Source organism: Tursiops truncatus, chromosome 11 (assembly GCF_011762595.2).
Source record: "Tursiops truncatus isolate mTurTru1 chromosome 11, mTurTru1.mat.Y, whole genome shotgun sequence".
Lineage (NCBI taxonomy): Eukaryota > Metazoa > Chordata > Mammalia > Artiodactyla > Delphinidae > Tursiops > Tursiops truncatus.
In genome coordinates, this window is record NC_047044.1 from 47617633 (window position 1) to 47638968 (window position 21336).

The 21336-nt window shown below is 42.1% G+C and overlaps 1 protein-coding gene across 5 annotated transcripts in view; it reads left to right on the plus strand.

The window, feature by feature from the left end:
• Nucleotides 1-21336, plus strand: part of CPM (carboxypeptidase M) — a 123786-nt gene that overhangs the window by 43947 nt on the left and 58503 nt on the right. For 3 of the 5 annotated variants that reach the window (XM_073788400.1, XM_019952385.3, XM_073788403.1), the window contains 4 exons: nucleotides 9537-9709; nucleotides 11085-11269; nucleotides 11970-12140; nucleotides 15675-15827. In XM_073788400.1, the coding sequence (XP_073644501.1) occupies nucleotides 9537-9709; nucleotides 11085-11269; nucleotides 11970-12140; nucleotides 15675-15827 (682 nt within the window). Of the gene's footprint in view, nucleotides 1-2208; nucleotides 2474-5040; nucleotides 8486-9536; nucleotides 9710-11084; nucleotides 11270-11969; nucleotides 12141-15674; nucleotides 15828-21336 lie in introns of those variants that run through there. The other 2 variants (XM_073788401.1, XM_073788402.1) reach the window with 2 other exon arrangements.

Sequence of the window (21336 nt, forward strand, 5' to 3'; positions counted from 1 at the left end):
AGGGTTGGGGGACCCCTGGTTTAGACCATCAAGCTTAGGGCTCTGTCATCCCCATCATTCAACAAACCCTTAAATTCCATCATGATGTCTTGCCTCTTTTCCAACTTACTGGGGATCAACTCTCTTTTTATTTTGTTTTGTTTATGTTATTTATTTTATATTTTGCAAAATACCCTTTACCACACCTGCCTGCCCAGCCATTCTTGCCAGGCATTTGAAGATGCTCCTCTCCATTTCTCACCTTTCTTCCTCAGAGTATTTTGAGAATATGACAACTGCAGGGTCTTCTGTTCCCCAGAACCCCACACAACTGGGCAATACAATGGGAGGGAAAGATAGTGCCCAGTCTTGACAGTAAAGAAAATTGACGTAGGAATATCAAACACACTTAACTTTAAGGAATGTCAAAGAACAGGAATATTCCTATAAGTATAACCTGCTGACTTGCTACAATACTTCCAGGTCTGCAGTAGCGTGGGTGGCATGCACTGCTCGAACGCTGGGCTTCCTGTCCCGGCTTAACCCTCCCCAACCCCAAGCTTTCTAGGAACAGGCTCCACCCGGCATGACACACACACATTCTGCCCTTCCTAGGCACGCTGCTCAACCCGCCCTGGTCCTGCCGAGCCAGGGGACTTCTTGTCACTGGAGCTCAGATGCAAACACTTGCCTTTGAGAGAGTGGTTGGTCTTTGAACCTGATTTGGGGGTGGATGGAAATTACTTTTTTAAGCATAATGGGCTTTGCTCGAAAAGGCTTGATATTGCTGGGAGTCTGACCATAGTTGTTTTTAAACAAAACAACTATTCATGACAGACAGCAGCCCAGACTTCCTTTCTCTTTTGCTATCTAGTCAATTGATCGAGGTCCTGTGGGATCCATTTTTAATGAGACACTGACTCCAGTAGTTTATTTATTGAATTCCTGGCATTTCAGAGGTTGCAGCCTGATGCTTAGAAGTTAATCCTCTCAGTTGAAACTTCCAAAGAAAAGCAAGCGTCCTTCCTCTCACTCACCCCTGAATTCACTTGTACTTTCCCAAATTTCTGACATCTTGCCTTCCATGTAGTTAATGTAGCCCATCAAATCGGGCTCTCTCATTCACTGTGATTCTTTGAGGAATGCTAAGGACTGAGGTGACTCAGAGGGAAAAGTCCCAGTGTGTTTCGGGTGTGGGAACCTGAAGTCCTGCTATCCCCCGTGTGTCCCAGCTGGTAGCAGTATCTGGCAGCTCTGGGGGCCATTGAGAAACTTATTATCCTGAATTTAGATCTTGTATGTTCTGTCCTCCTGGAGCCACTAGGAGCTGGGGAAAGTGATGGCGTAACCCAGGAGCCAAAGGGTCACTTGGATTAGAAGGTTTAATCACCCTACTCATCCTTCTTCTCTTAGACCTTTTGGAATTGAAAGAGCATTTTCAAGAACCCACTATTAAAAAGCAACATAGATAACATTTGGGGGCAGTAGTTCTTAACCTTTGGTTGGATTCCTTGCTATTCTGGCACAAACTTTGAATGCTGATCTCAGGGTCCATGGATCTTCTAGGAGTTTGTGGCTCTCACGTGGAGAAGCCCAGCAGGGGTCATATGTGTACCGAGTAGTGTGGTGGACAGAATTGACCACGGTATTTTTTAAATGTTTCCTCTTTTCCCTGGACCCCACCTCAGCACCATCAGGAAGACCCAGTTATGTTGATCACACACACCATTTTCCCCCCATGAATTTTCACCTACTTCGTGATGCCTTCTTTTAGAATTGGGTCTTTATTAAATTAAAAATAACCTGTTATTATTACAAAATCAACATACGTACATCTTAGAAGAAATACAAACAAAAAGAAAACATTGTATACTGACCTTCTACAAATTAGGACTGTCGATTCCTTATCATTCATCCTTCCAGATATTTTTGTGTGTGCAGTTGCACCAAATGAGCAATGCTAATTTGCTCTTTGTAACATTTTTCAGTTAATACAAGCTACCCTTGCATGTCAGTAAATGTTTATCCTATCTTTACCTTATATCCCGTGTTCTCGTTTCTCCAGTTGTCCTCAAAATGTCCCCCAAAGTGTCCATTCAAAATTCTGTCCAAGATTATGCATCATATGTGGTTGACATATCCCTTGAATCTCCTTTAATCTAGCATATAAAGAATCTTTTCATGACGCTAGACTTAAGCGAGAACGTTGATCCATTGTGTGTCCTGCAGAACGTCCCTCAGATTGGATTGTTTCCTTCCTTATAATATCATCGATTTTGTGCCTCTCATCCCTCTATTTACTTCAAACTGGAAGTTAAATCTAAAGGTTCGTGGGACTCAGGTGAAACATTTTTGGCTACTGTGTATCTTCGGAATCGCGAAGGTGGGTGACTTTGGCTGGTGCCGAAGGTCCAGGCTAATTAGCCTGGCTACATCTGGAATGCATGAAGCACACTGAGGGGAGCAAAATCTACTTGAAACAGCCCATTTTCAGGTGAGAATTGTTACAAGAGAATGAAGTCAAACCTCTGGTTTTGTATGATATTCCTCTTGTTCTCAGTCACCTTGTCATGAGCTCATGTCCTCACGATGCTGCATCGATCAGGCTGGCAAGTTCCCCTCCATACAGTACTCGCCGACGAGAGAAGAGTAACAGTAACCAACACTTACTGAGCATGGCTACGCTAAGTGCTTTGTGGGCGGCCTTTCTTCTGCTCACTTCTGCAGAAGGCATGTTTGTTAGTGTGTTGACCAGGAAGGGAATGCAGGTTTCTGTTGGTCCTCTGGGCCGGCATCAGAGCCTGAGCAGTGAGCCTTTCCCAGCTATGGCTCTGCCTCCTTGACCCCCTCCACTGCCTTTGGAACGTTCTGTTTTTACTGTTTTCCTTTTTACATATAGATCTGTGATCTATCTCAAATTAATTTTTGTTTGGATGGATTCCCAGTTGTTCCAGCCCCGTTTGATTAGAAGATTTGGGCTCGTTCACCGTGTGAAAGCGTAGCAAACTCTTAGATTAAGACTGGAGTGAGCATCTCCGTGTCACTTTTCTCTGTCCCTGTCTCATGCCTGCTGCCCGCCTCCCCTCCCTGATTGCTGGGGAGTCACACGGGGGAGCCTACGGAAAGAGCACCCGCCGCCCTTGATAAACCTTTGTCACCTGCTGTTCATGCTTTTTCAGAGTGAGGGAGACATTTCTGAGCTTCTAACTTTTCTCACTTTAGTAAGACTAGCAGGTGTTTTCCTGGTTTATCCAGGTTCTTGTTTGTACGCACATCAGCGTGTGGAATTGTAGAAGCCCCAGTCCTGGGTGTCATTCACACAGGCTCCTAATCGGCAGTGTGCGCACACCTGACATCCAATCCTTGTTATTCATTGGGAGGGATGAGACCAGAGGTCCCTGGGCGGGGCTCTCTGCCATTCCCCTGCTCCACAAATATTCACATCGTTTGGGAGCGGGGTCTTTGTTCCCCTCGCCCTCCTCCGACACCTCATTCTGCTACTGGCTGGCTTTGTAGTAAACTATTACCTATAATCTAAAATCAGAGCTTTAATGAACGCTGGGACCATCCCCTGGAAATGGAAACATCTAGTACCCTCAGCCTAAATGTGGGTGCAGGAGAGAAGCCTGGAAAATCACTCCTTGCTCCTTCCTCGAGCCCTCCCTGTTCTATGTTTTGTGCCTATCTGCCATCCCATGTTTTAAAATTTTTGCAGGAAAGAAAATCTTATATCTGGGCAATCTCTAGATTGTTAAGACATCTCTAATCCCTGTCTAATGGAAATATCCAAGTGAGGCATGACTATGTGTTTAAAAAGTCAGGTGCCTGGAATTTTAAGCTAATCCAGGAGCAGGCAAAGTGCAGGTGAGAGGTTGGGTCCACAGGTTCCCTTGACTGCAGGGCCCATGGTCTTTAAGTATGGGGGAAGGTATTCAGTCTATGTCTGTTAAGCATAACTGAATTGCCAATTCTGATTCTTTTTTTTTTCTAGAGTTGTTTTTTTTTAAGCTTCTGTTTCTTAAACATCAGTGAATTATTTTTCCTATGATGGTTTATTTGGGTATAGAGTTCTGAAATACCCACATCACACTTAGAATTTCACATTTGGTGGCATTAATTTATAGTTTATTGGATTCCAGTTACATAATGGAAAGGAAAAACATTGCAAAAATATGGATAATAGTGATCATATTTTTCAACCTAAACATAAAGGCTAAATGGTTTTTTGCACACCTTCTAGGTATAAGAGACATTTAGACAGTAGTTTGTATGTCTAAATGTCTACATTTAGAGGGTATTTTAATGTTCTACGTGAACAACAGGACATAATATCCAGGATTGTGCCTATCCTGGAAGATCTTGGGCTGTGTAGTCAACATGCAGTAGAGGTTCCAAACTTACTAAAACAAGACAAAACAAAGCTTGCCACTTCTCAAGCCCTTCATTCCACCACTATCCCAGATGATGACAAAATGTCCTCAGTTACACAGCATGGCTTTGGATAATTATTTCCTTTTGCATTTAGACCAAACTAATCCTTATTCCAGGCGAAGTGTCTAATTCCTTTTAAGCATGTATTAAGTTCCTCATGTAATTATCCTCTTTCTCTCCATCTCCCTTTTTTGGTGAGGGTGGGCCGGGGGACCAGGCTGTCGAGTCCTTGGCATGATCGGAATTGCTGGCCCCCAGCCCTGTGAAGTGTGTTCAGTATTGAACGTCCTTGCAATGAACTAACTTGATCATTTATATACCCCCTCTCACTGAGAACCTTAAGTCCTCATGTTTTCAGAAAGTTCCTCCTCAGAATAGTCATGACTTTGTAGTGGATTTGGCAACAGTAGCCAACAATCATTTATTGAGCACATGATATACCTGGAGCTGGGTGAGATACCAGGGCTACACAGGAAGCTGGTTAGGATGCTGCCATCAAACGTTGGATGGTGGAGTTGAGGGGTGGGGGTGGGGGTCAGTCAGGGTCAGTCAGGTCATTGTAATATGTGTGAACACTGTCAGGAGAGCACAGGTGAGGAGTTAAAGGACCGCCTAGGCAGGTCATGGAACCCAGACTTGGGGAGGCCATGGAAAAGTGTGCTAGATAATATTAGGCTAATATCTGAAGATGAAGGATTTAGCTAGGCATTAAGACAGATGAATTAAGTCTGTAACACACCATGTGGAGCCCCAGAACTGACAGGCTTATTTTCCCCCAGAAGCTGCATTACAGTGTAGCATTTCAAGAACGGACTCCACCATTAGGAGAGCTGAAGTGTTGGTACTACCCTCTAATTCACTCTCGCACAGTACACTACCCAGTTGTGGATTGTTGCTTCAAAATTGTTTTCCAATTGTTCTTAGAAGTGCTAGAACATTGATTTTTATCTATCTAACAAATTCCCACTTGACTGAATTGAAGGAAAACTGATAGAGAATTTCTGCTTTCTGGGTTCTTGCCATCTTTTTTTTTTAACTTTCTATTTTATACTGGAGTATAGTTGATTAACAATATTGTGTTAGTTTCAGGTGTGCAGCAAAGTGATTCATATACATGTATCTATTCTTCTTCAGATTCTTTTCCCATTTAGGTTGTTAGCATTCCCTGTGCTATGCAGTAGGTCCTTGTTGGTTACCTATTTTAAATGTAGACATGTGTACACATCAATCCCAAACTCCCTGACTATCCCTTCCCCCCCACTCTCCCCCCGGTAACCATAGGTTCCTTCTTTAAGTCTGTGAGTCTGTTTCTGTTTTGTAATAAGTTCATTTGTATCATTTTTTTTTAGATTCTGCATATGAGCGATATTATACAATATTTCTCTTTCTCTTTCTGACTTACTTCACTCAGTATGACAATCTCTAGGTCCATCCTGGGTTCCTGCCATCTTAATGACCGGATGAATTATCAGAGAAAGACTCTAGAAGCTGGTGTGCTCACCCAGCCTTTCAGGCTCTTCATTAGGGATTCTTTCATTAAGTCCACACTCTCACAAAAGGAGCTAAATGAAAGGCTGGCTAAGCTAACGGAAACAGTTTTGACCATTCTTTTTTAAAATTTTAGTCTCTCTAAGGTTTCATATTCAAAGACTTAATTTTAAACGAAGGGAGGTCTATACATAAAACATGAATGAGTGTTTGAGACATTTATATTAAGGTTGAGAAGAATTAACTTGAATAATATGTGGCATAAATTTGCTGTTACAGAGACAGGAAAATATGGTCCAAGAAAACAAGAGGACTTTGTTTAACTCCCTCTGAAATTGCATCTGTTTACCTCACCATTTTTTTTTAATTATCTAACTCTTAATTGGTTCTTTATCATACGTCCAAGATTTTTCTTTCACCCTCTACAGTTATGAACTTGTGGTTTGTTTTGGAATATGGAGACAAACAGAAAACACCTTGGTCACACATTCGTTACCTTGAAAGAATCATGATTTTATTGTTTTTGTAAAAATAACATAGGTTTCTTTAATTTAAAAAGCAATACTAGAAAAATAAGAGGAAATAAAAACTATTCAGAATACTATCGCTCAGAAATCACCATGATTAGTATTTGCCAGATGCTATTCTAGACATCTATATATCTCTACAGTAATAGAATGAGAGGAATCAAAAGGATATAAAATGAAATGTGTGTCATATTATACGTGTTATCTTTAAATAAGAAGTATGAGATTTAACTTTACTTGAATTTAACAGAATAGAACTGAAGTGAAATGAAAATAATTGGTGAACTTGGTATTTTCTCAAAATAAGAAATTATCAGGGCTTCCCTGGTGGCGCAGTGGTTGAGAGTCCGCCTGCCAGTGCAGGGGACGCGGGTTCGTGCCCCGGTCCAGGAGGATCCCACGTGCTGCGGAGCTGCTGGGCCCGTGAGCCATGGCCACAGAGCCTGTGCGTCCGGAGCCTGTGCTCCACGGCGGGAGAGGCCACAACAGTGAGAGGCCCGCGTACAGCAAAAAAAAAAAAAAAAGCAAAATAAGAAATTATCAGAAGATTCTTCTAAAGTCAAAAAATTAGGAAAAACTTTGGGCTTCCCTGGTGGCGCAGTGGTTGAGAATCTGCTTGCTAATGCAGGAGACACAGGTTCAAGCCCTGGTCTGGGAAGATCCCACATGCCGCGGGGCAACTAGGCCCGTGAGCCACAACTACTGAGCCTGCGCGCCTGGAGCCTGTGCTCTGCAACAAGAGAGGCCGCAATAGTGAGAGGCCTGCGCACTGCGATGAAGAGTGGCCTCCACTTGCCACAACTAGAGAAAGCCCTTGCACAGAAACGAAGACCCAAGACAGCCAAAAAATAAATAAATAAATGTGGGGTTTTTAAAAAGAAAAGAATTTTAAAAAAAGGAAAAACTGAAATTATAATGATTTGAAATATATATATTTTTAAACTTTGGATAATATCCTATGACCCATTCTTGGGAAAAGTGAAGGAATTAGCAGTTTGAAAAGTCTTCTGTCCTCTCCTTTCCTCTCCCCCCGGCACCCACCCTTGCCGTTAGCTATAAACCTTAACTTTTACCTTCTATCCTATACCCACACCACCACAGTTGCTTAATTTAGTTCTATAGCTTAATCACAGCTTCTTACTCTTTGTTTTCATTTTCTTGTGGGTGGATGAATTTAATTGCCAACTCCTGTCTTGAGTTTGGGCGTGCTTGAGAATGTAGGATTCAGATAGTTAAGAGGAAATTCACATTTAGAACCATGCAGGGATTCCAATATATCTCACTTGGTACTTAACCTGGGACTCAGAGGGGCCTCAGGTTTTTCCTGGTACGTCCCTCTAATGGAACCATCCTACAGTCTCCAACCAGCATTTAGAAATCTCACTTCCTTCTCTCTTTCCTTGACCTTTTCTCTTCCCCAACCCCTGTCCAGAAAAGCCCCTTCAACCAACTACACTGTCCACCTTTAAAGCCACCTTTCACAGCTTAAAATTGCCAGCCCCTCCTCCTCTGGTTTCAGGGAAGCCAGTAAGGAGTGTCCAAATGTGCGTGATCTTCCAAAACACTGAATCGGAAACCCAGTGTGTGACTCACTTGACTTTTTTGGTTATCAAGCACCTTTTGTAAGGTTTGTAAGGACCTTTTTCAAGTGACAATTTTGACTGTAAAAACAAGAATCACAGTGGTGGAAGAAGATAGACATGAGTAGGAAAAAAATTGCAGTCAGAATGGAATTTACTTCTACTCTGAATTTTATGGCTACCTATAAATATGTAATTTACATATTTAAAATTTTCTTAGTTCCATTTTAATTATTCTGTGTTCATTAGGGTAACAAATTCATAAAATGTGATCTCTTTGCTTGCCAGCGAGGGGCATAAAGTATGGAATTGCTCATCCTTTGTCCCAACAATGAATTGCTACAGAGCAGTCATAAATGAAAATTCTTTTCCTGCCCACGGCCTTCATTAATGCACCAGAAGCACTGTCCTTATTTAACCACCTGCTGCCCTGATTTCCCATATACTAACTGCTCTACAACATCTGATCACATGTAAGAGGTAAATATTCCTTACCTAGAAGCAGAATCTTTGAACTCAGGATTACAGGGGAAAAGTAATATAGCCTAATCAAATCTTTCTAGAATAAGGTTGAATATGTGAATTCCTTTAAAAAAAAAAAAAAAGTAAATCTCTCCCTTGGGGATTATAAAGCAAGCTCTTTCACAGGCCTTCAGTTTCCCAATCATTGTTGGTACATAAGGTAATTTTAGGTGAATGTGACCATGTTTATTTTCAGTCATGCTTTTATTTTACTATACAATTAGAAACATATCTAGCAAAATGGTAATTATACAAAGTTTCTTATTTTTAATGTAAGTAAAAAGTGAGCCAATTTAAAGAAAATGCAAACTAAATAATAGTATAGATAATATGCAGATATGGCAAAAAATTGTGAGGATGTTGTGCCAAAGAAACATGAGGATGTGGAAATCAGAAATACAGAGGTACAGCAAAAATTGCACAAACGTGCAGGAGGGGAATTTGGAGATGAAAGAACTTGGAAACGGGGGAATATGAAAATCAGACCTATTTAAATTAACCTACTTAAATCATGCATATTACAAATTCAGATTTTTCTCTATTAAAATCTACATATCTACTGCAGTGGTTCTCCACGAATCATCCACCGAGACACGCACCACGGCTCTCCCGTGTGCCAGGCACGCTTGTGGAGACGCACAACTCCCTGCCTGATCTCTAGCTCCCCCTTTCGCCACCACTCCAGGAAGCATTTGGAAGACAGACAAACTGGAAGTAGGATAATAAGAATAACCTTTACTCCACTCTTAATTCATTTTTAGTAAATTATTTACTTATAGGTACTTTTTTTTAAGTTAACTTAAAAAAAACCTTTTACTCACAAAGGTTTTGCAGCACACCAGTGATGGATTGCCACGTGCCAGAGTGTCAGTATACCAGAGAAACGGTGGTCTGACAACTGGTTTTGGTCTCACATATCATGTGTAGTGCTTCTTGTTGGGGAATGTGTGCTTTGGGGACTGTTTTCCTCTCACCTAACAATATCCTCTTCTCTGTTTAACACCTATAGGCTGTAGGGCGGGAATTGCTGCTCCACTTAATTGAATATCTCGTCACCAGCGATGGAAGAGACCCTGAAATCACAAATCTAATTAATAGTACCCGGATACACATCATGCCTTCAATGAACCCAGATGGATTCGAAGCTGTTCTAAAGCCTGACTGTTTTTACAATAAGGGAAGGTAAGCACGGGCTAGTCTATCTTTATTTAAAACAACAAAAGCATAATAAGCCCCCCATCAGATCAGACCCCTTCGCCCTGTAAAGAGAAGTTAGCGAACCATCTCATAACCTGTGTCATGTCGCTGCTGTGCTGGAAACTTTTCAGGGCTGCCCATTGCTTTGACCTTGAGAAGTAAAATACTGAGCAAGGCTGATTTACCCCTGCGCCTGCCTCACTGCTCCGGCTTCATTGCCTGTTCCCCCGCACTCACCCTGCCGCAGCTGCTCAGACCTCCCTTCATCTTCTGCAACCACCAGCTGCCTTTTCACCCCTGGCATTTCCCATCCCTCCCCCCCCCACACCCTGCTTCAACAGCATTTCCTCAAAGCCTCTTTCCCTAACCTATCAGATATTAGAGCCCCAATTATTCTCACAACCTGGCACTTTACCATAATAACACAATCTTTAATGTCTCATTTCTTGTTTAATGTCTACCTGAGGGCAGGAATGTTCATCCCTGTTAAATCCCAGGGCCTAGGGTAGTACCTAGACCCTCAATAAACAGGTTGATTTATTAAGCCAGCACACGAACTAATCACAAAGAAGGGTGAGTCTTGTAGTATTTCTGATTTAAAGTTTATTGTGTTTCAAGCAGCCTCAGGAAGTTTGGAATTTCTCAAATGTCTGATAAACACTGATATTTGTGTAATTAAAAATTTGTTTTTACCAAAGATTAATAAATCACCACTTGATTCCCTCCCACGTTTAAGTTTCTTAGCCTCTTTAAACATGGCCAGTCCACTTTTCAGAAATACGTTTGTATAGAATAGCATGTTCCTGTTGTTTCTGTTACCAATTGCTACGGAACAAACTGCCCCTAAATTGAGGGGCTTAAAACAACCACCTCTTTAGTTACTCTCCACTCTGTAAGTTAGGAATTTGGGCAGGGCAGAGCAGGGATGGCTAATCTCTATGCCATGATGTCAGGGGCTTCAGCTGGGGTCTGGCTGGGACCGTATCTCTAGAGTCTCAGTTCTGGCTGTCACCTGGGTTCCTCATTCTTGCACATTGACCCTTGACGTGGATAGCACTGGGGTCTCAGGGTTCCAAATGGGAGTGTCGAGAGCAAAAGCCCCGAAATGCAAACACTTATCAGACCTCTGCTTACAGCCGAATCACTACTGTCCCATTGGCAAGAACAAGTCACACGGGAGGGGACAACATATTGTGTGAATGCCAGCTGTGATTCACTGGAGGCTGACAAGGCAACCATCCACCACCTCTGTACTCATATTTGGAAAAACACCTGGAGCCCAAAGCAAAGGTCTACACACTGCACGAATCTGCTCCCTCAGACAGCAATAGTAAACCCTAAAAAATTCTTTCTTTTAAAGGGAAAATAGTAACTTCTATGACCTGAATAGAAATTTCCCCGATGCTTTTGAATTTAATACTGTACCAAGGCAGCCTGAAACTGTGGCAGTCATGAAGTGGCTGAATACAGAGACATTTGTCCTTTCTGCAAACCTCCACGGTGGTGCCCTGGTGGCCAGTTACCCATTTGATAATGGTGTTCCAGGTAAGCAAACTTGGGCCCAGCTCTTGCTTTCTAAGTCTAGAGTGAAACTGCAAACTCTCTGCCTCTGAATGGGGATACACTCTTCCTCTCCCCACTTAACTTCTCTGGCAGGGATAGAAAGAGAACCCATTCTCTTGACCCCCAGCTATCCTTCCTACAATTTATAAACAGTAGATGGGCAAGGTGGCTGAACTGATAACAACACGGGATTACTTGACATTTATCAGTGAAACAGTAAAATTGGGATTTAAATTAGCCCACAAAAGGCAACACGGCTAAATAAATAAATAAATAAAACTAATCATGTAAGTAATAGTTCCTGATTCCTCTTAAAACTGTGGGATAAAGTATGTACCAAGGACTTAAAGTATTCGAGTGGCTTCATTTAATCCCTACAGTACCTAAGGAAAGTTTACTGACCTCCAGAAATCAGCAAGGGTGACGAAGAGGGTATTTAACTTTTAAGCTGACTGAGAAGGAGTTTAGACATGGACATGGTTGTTTTGTGTAATATTGCCTTCTGTATGTCCATTAAAAACTAGGAAGAGGAGTAAAGGGAGTATTCGTGGAAGTGGGTAGAGGATCTCACTAGGAAATTAGAGCCTTTGTGTGTGATGTGATGATGTATGTGCTAATATGGTGTGTGTTTCCTCCAACTATAACTTCATCTAAAAGGTCTTGGTCTGTCTTTCATGTACAGCCACTGGAACATTATACTCTCGGAGCTTAACCCCTGATGATGATGTTTTTCAATATCTTGCACGTACCTACGCTTCAAGAAATCCCGACATGAGGAAAAGAAATCCATGTAGAACTAAAATAGAGTTTCCTGGTGGAATTGTAAATGGATACTTTTGGTATCCACTCAAAGGTGAGTTTCTCTTCATTCTGCTATTCTCCTTACTGCCTTCCCCCAGAGGTGCCAGCTGGCCTTCACCCCAGCAGTTGCCAAAAGTTAGGCACAGCGCAGTCCCTTCAGTCATGTCTCTGTCAGCTAATATCACAGAGCAGTGAGGGGAACCGATCATTTGAGAGATGCTCAGACATGTTCCCCACTGCCAAAGCCTCCTAACTTCAGACACTGGTTCAGCCTTTACCTTGGAGCTGGGAACTGTGCCAGGAAAGATGAACAGGACACAGATATTAAGCCCAAGTTTAATAGAGAAGAGCAACATACAAATAAATAATTGTGATGGCATGTAATGTGAATAAAAGTAGAGATTTAGGGCTTCCCTTGGTGGCGCAGTGGTTAAGAATCTGCCTGCCAACGCAGGGGACACGGGTTTGAGCCCTGGTCTGGGAAGATCTCACATCTCAGTTGCACGGAGCAACTAAGCCCGTGCATCACAACTACTGAGCCTGCGCTCTAGAGCCCACGATCCACAACTACTGAGCCTGCGTGCCACAACTACTGAAGCCCACACGCCTAGAGCCCGTGCTCTGCAACAAGGAGAGCCACTGTAATGAGAAGCCCGCCACCGCATCGAAGAGTAGCCCCTGCTCACCGCAACTAGAGAAAGACCGCGCACAGCAAGTAAGACCCAACGCAGCCAAAAAAAAAAAAGTAAAATTTTTTAAAAGTAGAGATTTAGAAAAGGTACAGTGTATCACAGGGGTGTAAATCCAAAATACATCAGGGAGTAGTGAAGGCCTTAGAGAATGTAATGCTTATGTCTCATCCAGTGGGGACAGTTGCTACTTAGAACAAGGTAATTATTGCCATGCAGCAGTGGGGGGCAATATTGCCAGATCTTCCAGTTTGTGAAGCAAGCTGGATATTTCCATGAAGTCTCCTGATTTTAAAACCACTTTGCAGGCTAAACGAAAGAGCCCTCTAGTTTTTCTCCCTTGGAACAGGACGGCCAGGCGAGGGAGGGAGTGAGAACCTGGCCGTGTAGGGAACGTGGTGGAGGGGTGTTCTTGTCAGAAGGAATAATATAAGCAGAAGCCCAGGGGTGTCAGAGTCCTAGTCTGGAAATTGACAGAGAATAGGAGGGACCTAGGACAGAAGGGTGAGAGGGGAGACAGTGGGCTGGAACCAGGTTTCCACTGCCTCAGTGGCAAGTGCCCCCTTCCAGACAGGTCAGCTGACCCTACCAACAGCAACCCCCATCCTGCATTTCTGCACGCAGCCTACTTCCTCAGTTGTCACTTTGGATGCACAGGCTATCAAGTAGTCTTGCATAAGCTGGGACTTTTGTGTCTGGGCAGGTCTCTGCCAGCTTTCCAGATAATATAAATAAGCATAGACCACAAGTGAGAGGAACCAGGACCAGCCAGATACCACAACATCCCAAACTTCTCTCCGATGTCCGAGAGACAGCCTCCCCACTCCCGCCACAGGGCTGTAGCCTAGTCCCCGCTCACTACTCTCCATAGGGAGGAGAGGGCCCCCTCCTGCCCAGTGGCAGTGCTGTCCTTCATGTGCATTGTCTGTAACTTTCAAGACAGATCCAGATGTGTGGGAGATTAACTAGGAACCTAATTTTGCTATTGGGAGTTGTTCCCTAGTGTGCCTGTGTCAGCTGTGTATCTCTGTGAGAAAAAAAGAGGGCAGAGCCAGAAACTTTGAGGCGCTTAGAACAGAGCATTCTGGCTCAGCCTGGAGGCTTTTTCGGCCAGGCCTGACTGGCATTATCTGGAGTGGCACACACCCTCCACACTTGGTATTCTCCAGCCAGCATGCTTTGCACACCTGCTTTGCATGCCTATTTTGCCATTTAACTTCTTTCTACCTGAGACACAGCCATCCAGCCAAGGGCTTTTGTTTTGTTTCATTTCTCTCTTCCTTTTTTCCTTCTTCTATTTCCTGGTGAAAATGAGGTCAGAGAGAAATACAAAACTTGTAGGTAAAGGAAAAGAAAGGACAGAGTAATTCTTCCTGGCTAAAATCTGTACGTACATAGGTATTACTCAATGTTGACATAATATTTTGACCATTTTATGAGCATAAATTTTTTTTACTTTGTTACTCCCCAATACCCTGATGAAATTGAGAATACATATTTCACTGGGCAGATACCAAGTATAACTAATTAAAATCTCGCAGAGACTACTTCCTTCCAAGTTACCATATTTCTCCAAATCCAAGATGCCACTGATTGTAAAACATGTCCCACCAAGAAAGAGAAAAGTTGCCAGCCAAACTAATAACCCAATGATGTTATTCAGCCATCAAATTTAAGATACTTCCCAATTCAGAGATTTTAAAATATGAAAAGTTTTGCATCTTAGAAACTATAAAATACGGTTATAACCCTTTGAAAATAGGGTGTTGAGAGGTAAGAACTAGAAAGTGAGTATGGGCAGTGGTAACCCCAGAAGTACCAGGAGCCTGGGTCTTCCCCTGCTCCCTGAGAATCAGCATGGCACCTTCCCTCTCATCCCCAAACGCAGTGCGGTGTGATGGCTGAGAGCATGGGGGCGCTAGGAAGATGGCCTGTGCTCCAGTCTCAGCCATTCACTGGCAAGAATCCCTGGGCACATGACCTACCATTTGTGATTAAGCTTCCTCATCTGTAAAATACGAGTGATAATTACTGTGAGGATTAAATGTGTGGATGGTGAAGCTCTTCAAACAGTACCTAGCAAGAGCAAACACTCAGTAAACACTGGCATTATTATTCCTCCAAATTCATATACTTAGCTTTACAGAATAAATGTGTTTATGAATGGTTTGTAGAAATATTTTAAAAGAAAATATCACTCTAGTTTATATCTGTTTAAAATGTAATTTAGGAAGAAATGTAACTTGAAGAATCCTTTTTTTTTTTTTAAATAAATTTATTTATTTTTGGCTGCATTGGGTCTTCATTGCTGTGCGTGGGCTTTCTCTAGTTGTGGCAAGCAGGGGCTACTCTTCGTTGTGCTGTGTGGCCGTCTCATTGCAGTGGCTTCTCTTGTTGTGAAGCACAGGCTCTAGGCACACAGGCTTCAATAGTTGTGGCTCGCAGGCTCTAGAGTGCAGGCTCAGTAGTTGTGGCACACGGGCTTAGTTGCTCTGTGGCACGTGGGATCTTCCCAGACCAGGGATTGAACCTGTGTCCCCTGCATCAGCAGGCGGATTCTTAACCACTGCGCCACCAGGGAAACCCTTGAAGAATCCTTTTTGTAATTGTGATTTTTGAAAAGGACCCTTCCTCTACCCCTCACTTAATTTTGATGCACAGCTAAGCATCAGTCAGCTCTGATTCAGTTACCCATATGGGAGTATTTAGGATTGCTTTGTCATGCCTGGATAATAAAATGTCAAGCTCTAATTGTACTTGCTAATATGTCAAATTCATCTTTTCCTGTTTACGTGTACTTTCATTACCACTGTCTGATTCACCTGTCCCCAAGGTACGTGATACTTGGCTTCACTCCAATTTCAGACCTTAAAAAAATTAAATATGCTTGTGTTTAGGTGGAATGCAAGATTACAACTACATCTGGGCCCAGTGTTTTGAAATTACGTTGGAGCTGTCATGCTGTAAATATCCTCGCAAGGAGAAGCTTCCAAGCTTCTGGAACGAAAACAAAGACTCACTGATTGACTATATAAAACAGGTGCACATAGGTTTGTAAGATTTTCTTATTAATTCCTGTTAACACAAAATATAGCATCTGGCAAACCCTCTGGGCTGAGAAAATGCAAGCCCCTATTTATGTTTTCTAGGTATAGCCTCATTTTTAGTACCAGAACAATGGTTCAGAATTCTCTCTGCGTGAACATCTGCAGCCTGTGAGAAGTGCAGCACCTATCGGTTCATGTAAGAGAAAGCATGATGTGTGTTACTTTAATATGAGGGTGTAAAATCCAGGGTACTTCTAATTTTACAAGTTGAATGACCTGGAAATCTGGCAAAAGATCAGGAAAACAGGCTGTTACTCTGTTACATTTATCACCCATTTAGAAAGAAGCCAAGTTTGCTTGTCACTTGCCATATAATATCACAGACCAGAGAACTTTGGACATGCCATTTTGCATTTCTTCTAGAACTGGGGTGGTTATCTAGCACCGTTAGCTTCAACCCCTCCCACCCCTCAACTCTGCCAAATGACCTGGCATTGGGAGTCTTTGCAGCCTGTTTTTTGATGGCTGTCTGGCCTTTATCACAGATGAGCAGACTTAATGTGACAAGAGTGGTCCTTCTCAAACACGTGCAGCAGACTCACCAGGAGGGTTTGTTAAAACGAGATTGCCAGGCCCCATCCCCAGAGTTTCTGATTTAGTGGGTCTGGAATGATTAACATCTTCCCTGGTGATGCTGACGCTGCCCGTCCAGGGACTACTCTTCGAAAACCATTGTACTAGAGCAACACGTTGCTTGTGATGATGATGGAATCCTCGGCAGGGTGTGGAAGGCTCTTCTGCATTGCCCAGGTTAGTTATTTTTCTCCATTGGGAACGGCTTGGGGGAGAAAGGTATCAGGAATTAGGGCGACAGTTATGCTACCACATCAAGCCAAAGTGGAGGATGTGTGTTTGTGCTGAAGAGGTTTGCATCGTGGGCCTGCTGCATAATTGCATAATTCCTGGATTTTCTGCATGCTTCACACCAAAGCTTCCCACCTGCTGAAAAGAGATGGAGACGGTTGAGGCAGGGAAAAGTCAGAAGCAGAGGGGTACAGGGCTGAGTGCAAGGAAAATTAGGAGCTTCCCTTGGCCACACATCCCTACCATGGCTACTCCTTCCCCCTTTCATATTTGACTCCCAACCTCTTCACCCCCATGACACAAGTACGCAAAGGTTATTTTTGAATTGGCAGAGCTGCATCTAACTGGCTGAGACATTTATGGGGTAGGTTGATGGGGGAGATTACGAAATGTCATCTTTCTTTTTCACCAGCATCTTAATAATTTTTATTAAGCTTATTATTGGGTCTTTCTCCTTTTTCATTATGTCACCAGACTTTGTATTCTGGTATGTCTCTACTTGACTTTTCTCATGAGGCACATTTCTATTTTTACTGTATTTCTACCTATATTAACTTTTAGTGTGTACTCTGTCCTTTTCCAAAATTCCTTCTTCAGAAGCATCAGCATGGGAGTGCAACTGAACACGAAATACACTCCATGAACTGCACTGCTATCTTCGGAATTTCAGTCTAGCTGGAAAGGTTATTTACTGAGCCCTGAATTAAGGTGGGCTCTGAAGTATCCTGCTGAAATAACATTGCCAGTGAAGGAGCTTTGTCAGCTGGGAGTAATAGCATATGCCTTTTCTCACCCCAGCTTGTTCTAAGGCTCCGATGGGGTCATTCTTTCAATTAAATCTCACTGCCAACCTCAATCTAAACTCAGGTCCTTTGGTGCTGTGTTGTCATGCTTAGAGGGTTGACTAGGCTCCTGTTGGGATGAGGGTAAGGCAGACATTAAGTTGAGTGTGAATTCTAGGGATCTGGAATGTCCTGCTTGTTCCCTCTCTGGGGAGAAGCAAAGATGAGCAAGACGTGATATTACCTGCTGCTGTTCTCTCCCTTGAACTCCTCAGAGCAGATCTGAACCCAGAGGTTTGGGGGATGGCCCACAGCATCCAGAAACCTAAGCAACCTGGACCTGAGAGAATCTGGTATGTGTTGAGTTCCAGAAGCCTGTGAGACACAGCTAGGCATCTGTTATCAGATCCAAAGTCAGTGGCAGCTATAATCATTAGGTGGGGACATGGGAGTGAACAGTCTCCCGAGTACCACCGGCTCAGACTCTGCGCTGTGGCCAGTCCTTGCCCAGCACGGGCTTTTCATCCACACAGCTCGATACATCCCCAAGGGAAGGAGAGCTTTACATTTCTGCCCCTCATTTCCAGATGTGGCCACAAAATTTAAGTCTCAGATTTTATTCTCCTTTGCTTATTATCTGAGCTTTTTTCAAAATTTTGCTTTTTGTTCTCCTGATGTCATAGTGCTGGCTGTCTCTGAATCTCTTTGGATCTTCTGGTCTTTTTTCAATTTTCGATTTCAGCATATAGAAATAAATAATCTCTTCTGGTAAAACAATCACTTCCTTCTAAGTGAAAAGTTTGGTGGTGCCTGGACAGAATATTGAAAAGACGTATAGATCAAAGGCAGCTTATATTTGGCAGGTGCTATGGGGTTTTCCTCTAATAGAAATTCTGTATTTAAGAATGGTCTGTGTTTGTTCAGTAACAGAGTGATATTCAGATATTCCCAGCTTCAACAGTTGTCTCTAGGTTTGGCTAAGGGTCATACAGAAATGAATCTTTTAATCTTTAGAGGACATTGAATGAGAGTCAAAACTGGAATATGAAGACTTTTGGCAATCGACCTGAATCCAAATTACTCTTCCTTTTCCCATGTTTGAGGATAGTCAGACTACCAGTCCCTGGAAATCTTTGTTTAGTTTGACACATGATATAGGGGTGTTGTGTGGGTACCTAAGGCCATCCAAAAACACTGTTCATAGACTGTCAAAAATATTCAAATCTGTTCTGTTAAAGTGTAACAACCAATTCCAGCCAAGAAGGAATTTGCAAATTTTTTTTAATTTGAAGTATAGTTGTTTTATAAGTTGTCTTAATTTCTGCTGTACAGCTATAAATATATATAGCTGAATATATATGCATATTCTTTTTCATGTTCTTTTCCATTATGGTTTATCACAGGATATTGAATATAGTTCCCTGTGCTATACAGTAGGACCTTGTTGTTTATCCATTCTATACATAATAGTTTGCGTCTGCTAATCCCAAACCTCCAATCCATCCCTCTCCCACCCCCTCCCCCTTGGCAAACACAGTCTGTTTTCTATGTCTGTGAGTCTGTTTCTGTTTCGTAGATATGTTCATTTGTGGCATATTTTAGATTCTACATATAGTGATATCACATGGTATTTGTCTCTCTCTTTCTGACTTCACTTAATATGATAACCTCAAGGTACATCCACGTTGCTGCAAATGGCATTATTTCATTCTTTTTTTATGGCTGAGTAGTATTCCATTGTATGTATGTACCACATCTTCTTTATCCATTCATCTGTCGATGGACATTTTAGGTTGTTTCCATGTCTTGGCCTTTGTGAACAGTGCTGCTATGAACACAGGGGTGCATGGATCCTTTTGAATTATAGTTTTGTCTGGATATATGCCCCGGAGTGGGATTGCTCGATAATATGGTAATTCTATTTTTAGTTTTTTGAGGGACCTCCATTGTGTTTTCGATAGTGGCTGCACCAACTTACATTCCCACCAACAGTGTAGGAGGGTTCCATTTTCTCCACACCCTCTCCAGCACTTGTTATTTGTGGACTTTTTAATGATGTCCATTCTGACTAGTGTGAGGTAATACCTCATTGTAGTTTTGATTTCCATTTCTCTAATAATTAGCGATGTTGAGTATCTTTTCATGTGCCTGTTGGCCGTCTGTATGTGTTCTTTGGAGAACTGTCTATTTAGGTTGTCTGCCCATTTTTCAATTGGGTTTTTTCTTTTAATTGAATTGTATGAGCTGTTTGTATATTTTGGAGATTAATCCCTTGTCAGTCGCATAGTTTGTAAATATTTTCTCTCAGTCCGTAGGTTGTCTTTTCATTTTGTTTATGGTTTCCTTTGCTGGGCAAAAGCTTATAAATTTGATTAGGTCCTGTTTGTTTATTTTTGTTTTTATTTCTATTGCCTTGGGAGACCTATGAATACATCGCTTCAATTTATGTCAGAGAATGTTTTGCCTATGTTCTCTTCTAGGAGTTTTATGGTGTCGTGTCTTATATTTAAGTCTTTAAGCCATTTTGAGTTTATTTTTGTGTATGGTGTAACAGTGTATTCTAACTTCATTGGTTTATGTGCAGCAGTCCAGCTTTCCCAATACCACTTGCTGAAGGGACTGTCTTTTGTCCATTGTATATTCTTGCCTCCTTTGTCAAAGATTAATTGACCATAGGTGTGTGGGTTTATTTCTGGGCTCTCTATTCTCGTCCGTTGATCCATATGTCTGTTTTTGTGCCAGTACCATGCTGTTTTGATTAGTTTGCTAAATTTTTTTTAAGGTACCATGACATTTTTTTCTTGGTGTCTTCTGCCTTAGCATCCTGAATCTTTGGTGTAAAGTCAATTTCAAAGATAGCTTAATTTTTTATGAGTTTGGGTTGGTTTTGTTTGATTTTGTTGGTTTTGAAGATGACAATGAAAAATAGAAAAGATGCCAACACACATACTGCCATTACTACAAGCTATCTTGCTCAAATGCACAGACTTTCAAAGTGGCAGGAAGACTATAAGCTAGTTCAGAGACCTAAGAAAGGAAGAAATAAGCATAGCTTCCTCCTTCACATATTCTTGCTCTTGCGGAACAAAGATGAACTGAGACCCCAGCAACTTATCCAGTATTTGTGTCAACTTCAAACTTATATAGTTAGTCTTTCTTTTCCTTGTATCATTTTTCTTATCCAAATAAGAAGAAAGAGAAGGATTAAGAAAGGATTAATATTCGTTGAGCCTCCTGTTCTGTTACTTGTGTTTGATCTTCACAACAATCCTGGAAGGTATACATATTATCCCCATATTATAGGTGATGAAATTGAGGCTAGGGAATGTTTAGTGACTTGGGAGCTGTGATTCTAATGTGTTGCTGCAAATGGCATTATTTCATTCTTTTTTAATGGCTGAGTAATATTCCATTGTATATATGTACCACATCTTCTTTATCTATTCCTCTGCTGATGGACATTTAGGTTGCTTCCATATGTTGGCTACTGTTCAACAGTGCTGCAGTGAACATTGGGGTGCATGTGTCTTTTTGAATTATGGCCTTCTCTGGGTATATGCCCAGGAGTGGGATTGTTGGATCATATGGTAGTTCTATTTTTAGTTTTTTAAGGAACCTCCGTACTGTTTTCCATAGTGGCTGCACCAATTTACATTCCCACCAACAGTGTAGGAGGGTTCCCTTCTCTCCATACCCTCTCCAGCACTTGTTTGTAGACTTCTTGATGATGGCCATTCTGACTGGTGTGAGGTGATACCTTATTGTAGCTTTGATTTGCATTTCTCTAATTTTTAGTGACACTGCGCATCTTTTCATGTGCCTCTTGTCCATCTGTATGTCTTTTTGGAGAAATGTCTATTTAGGTC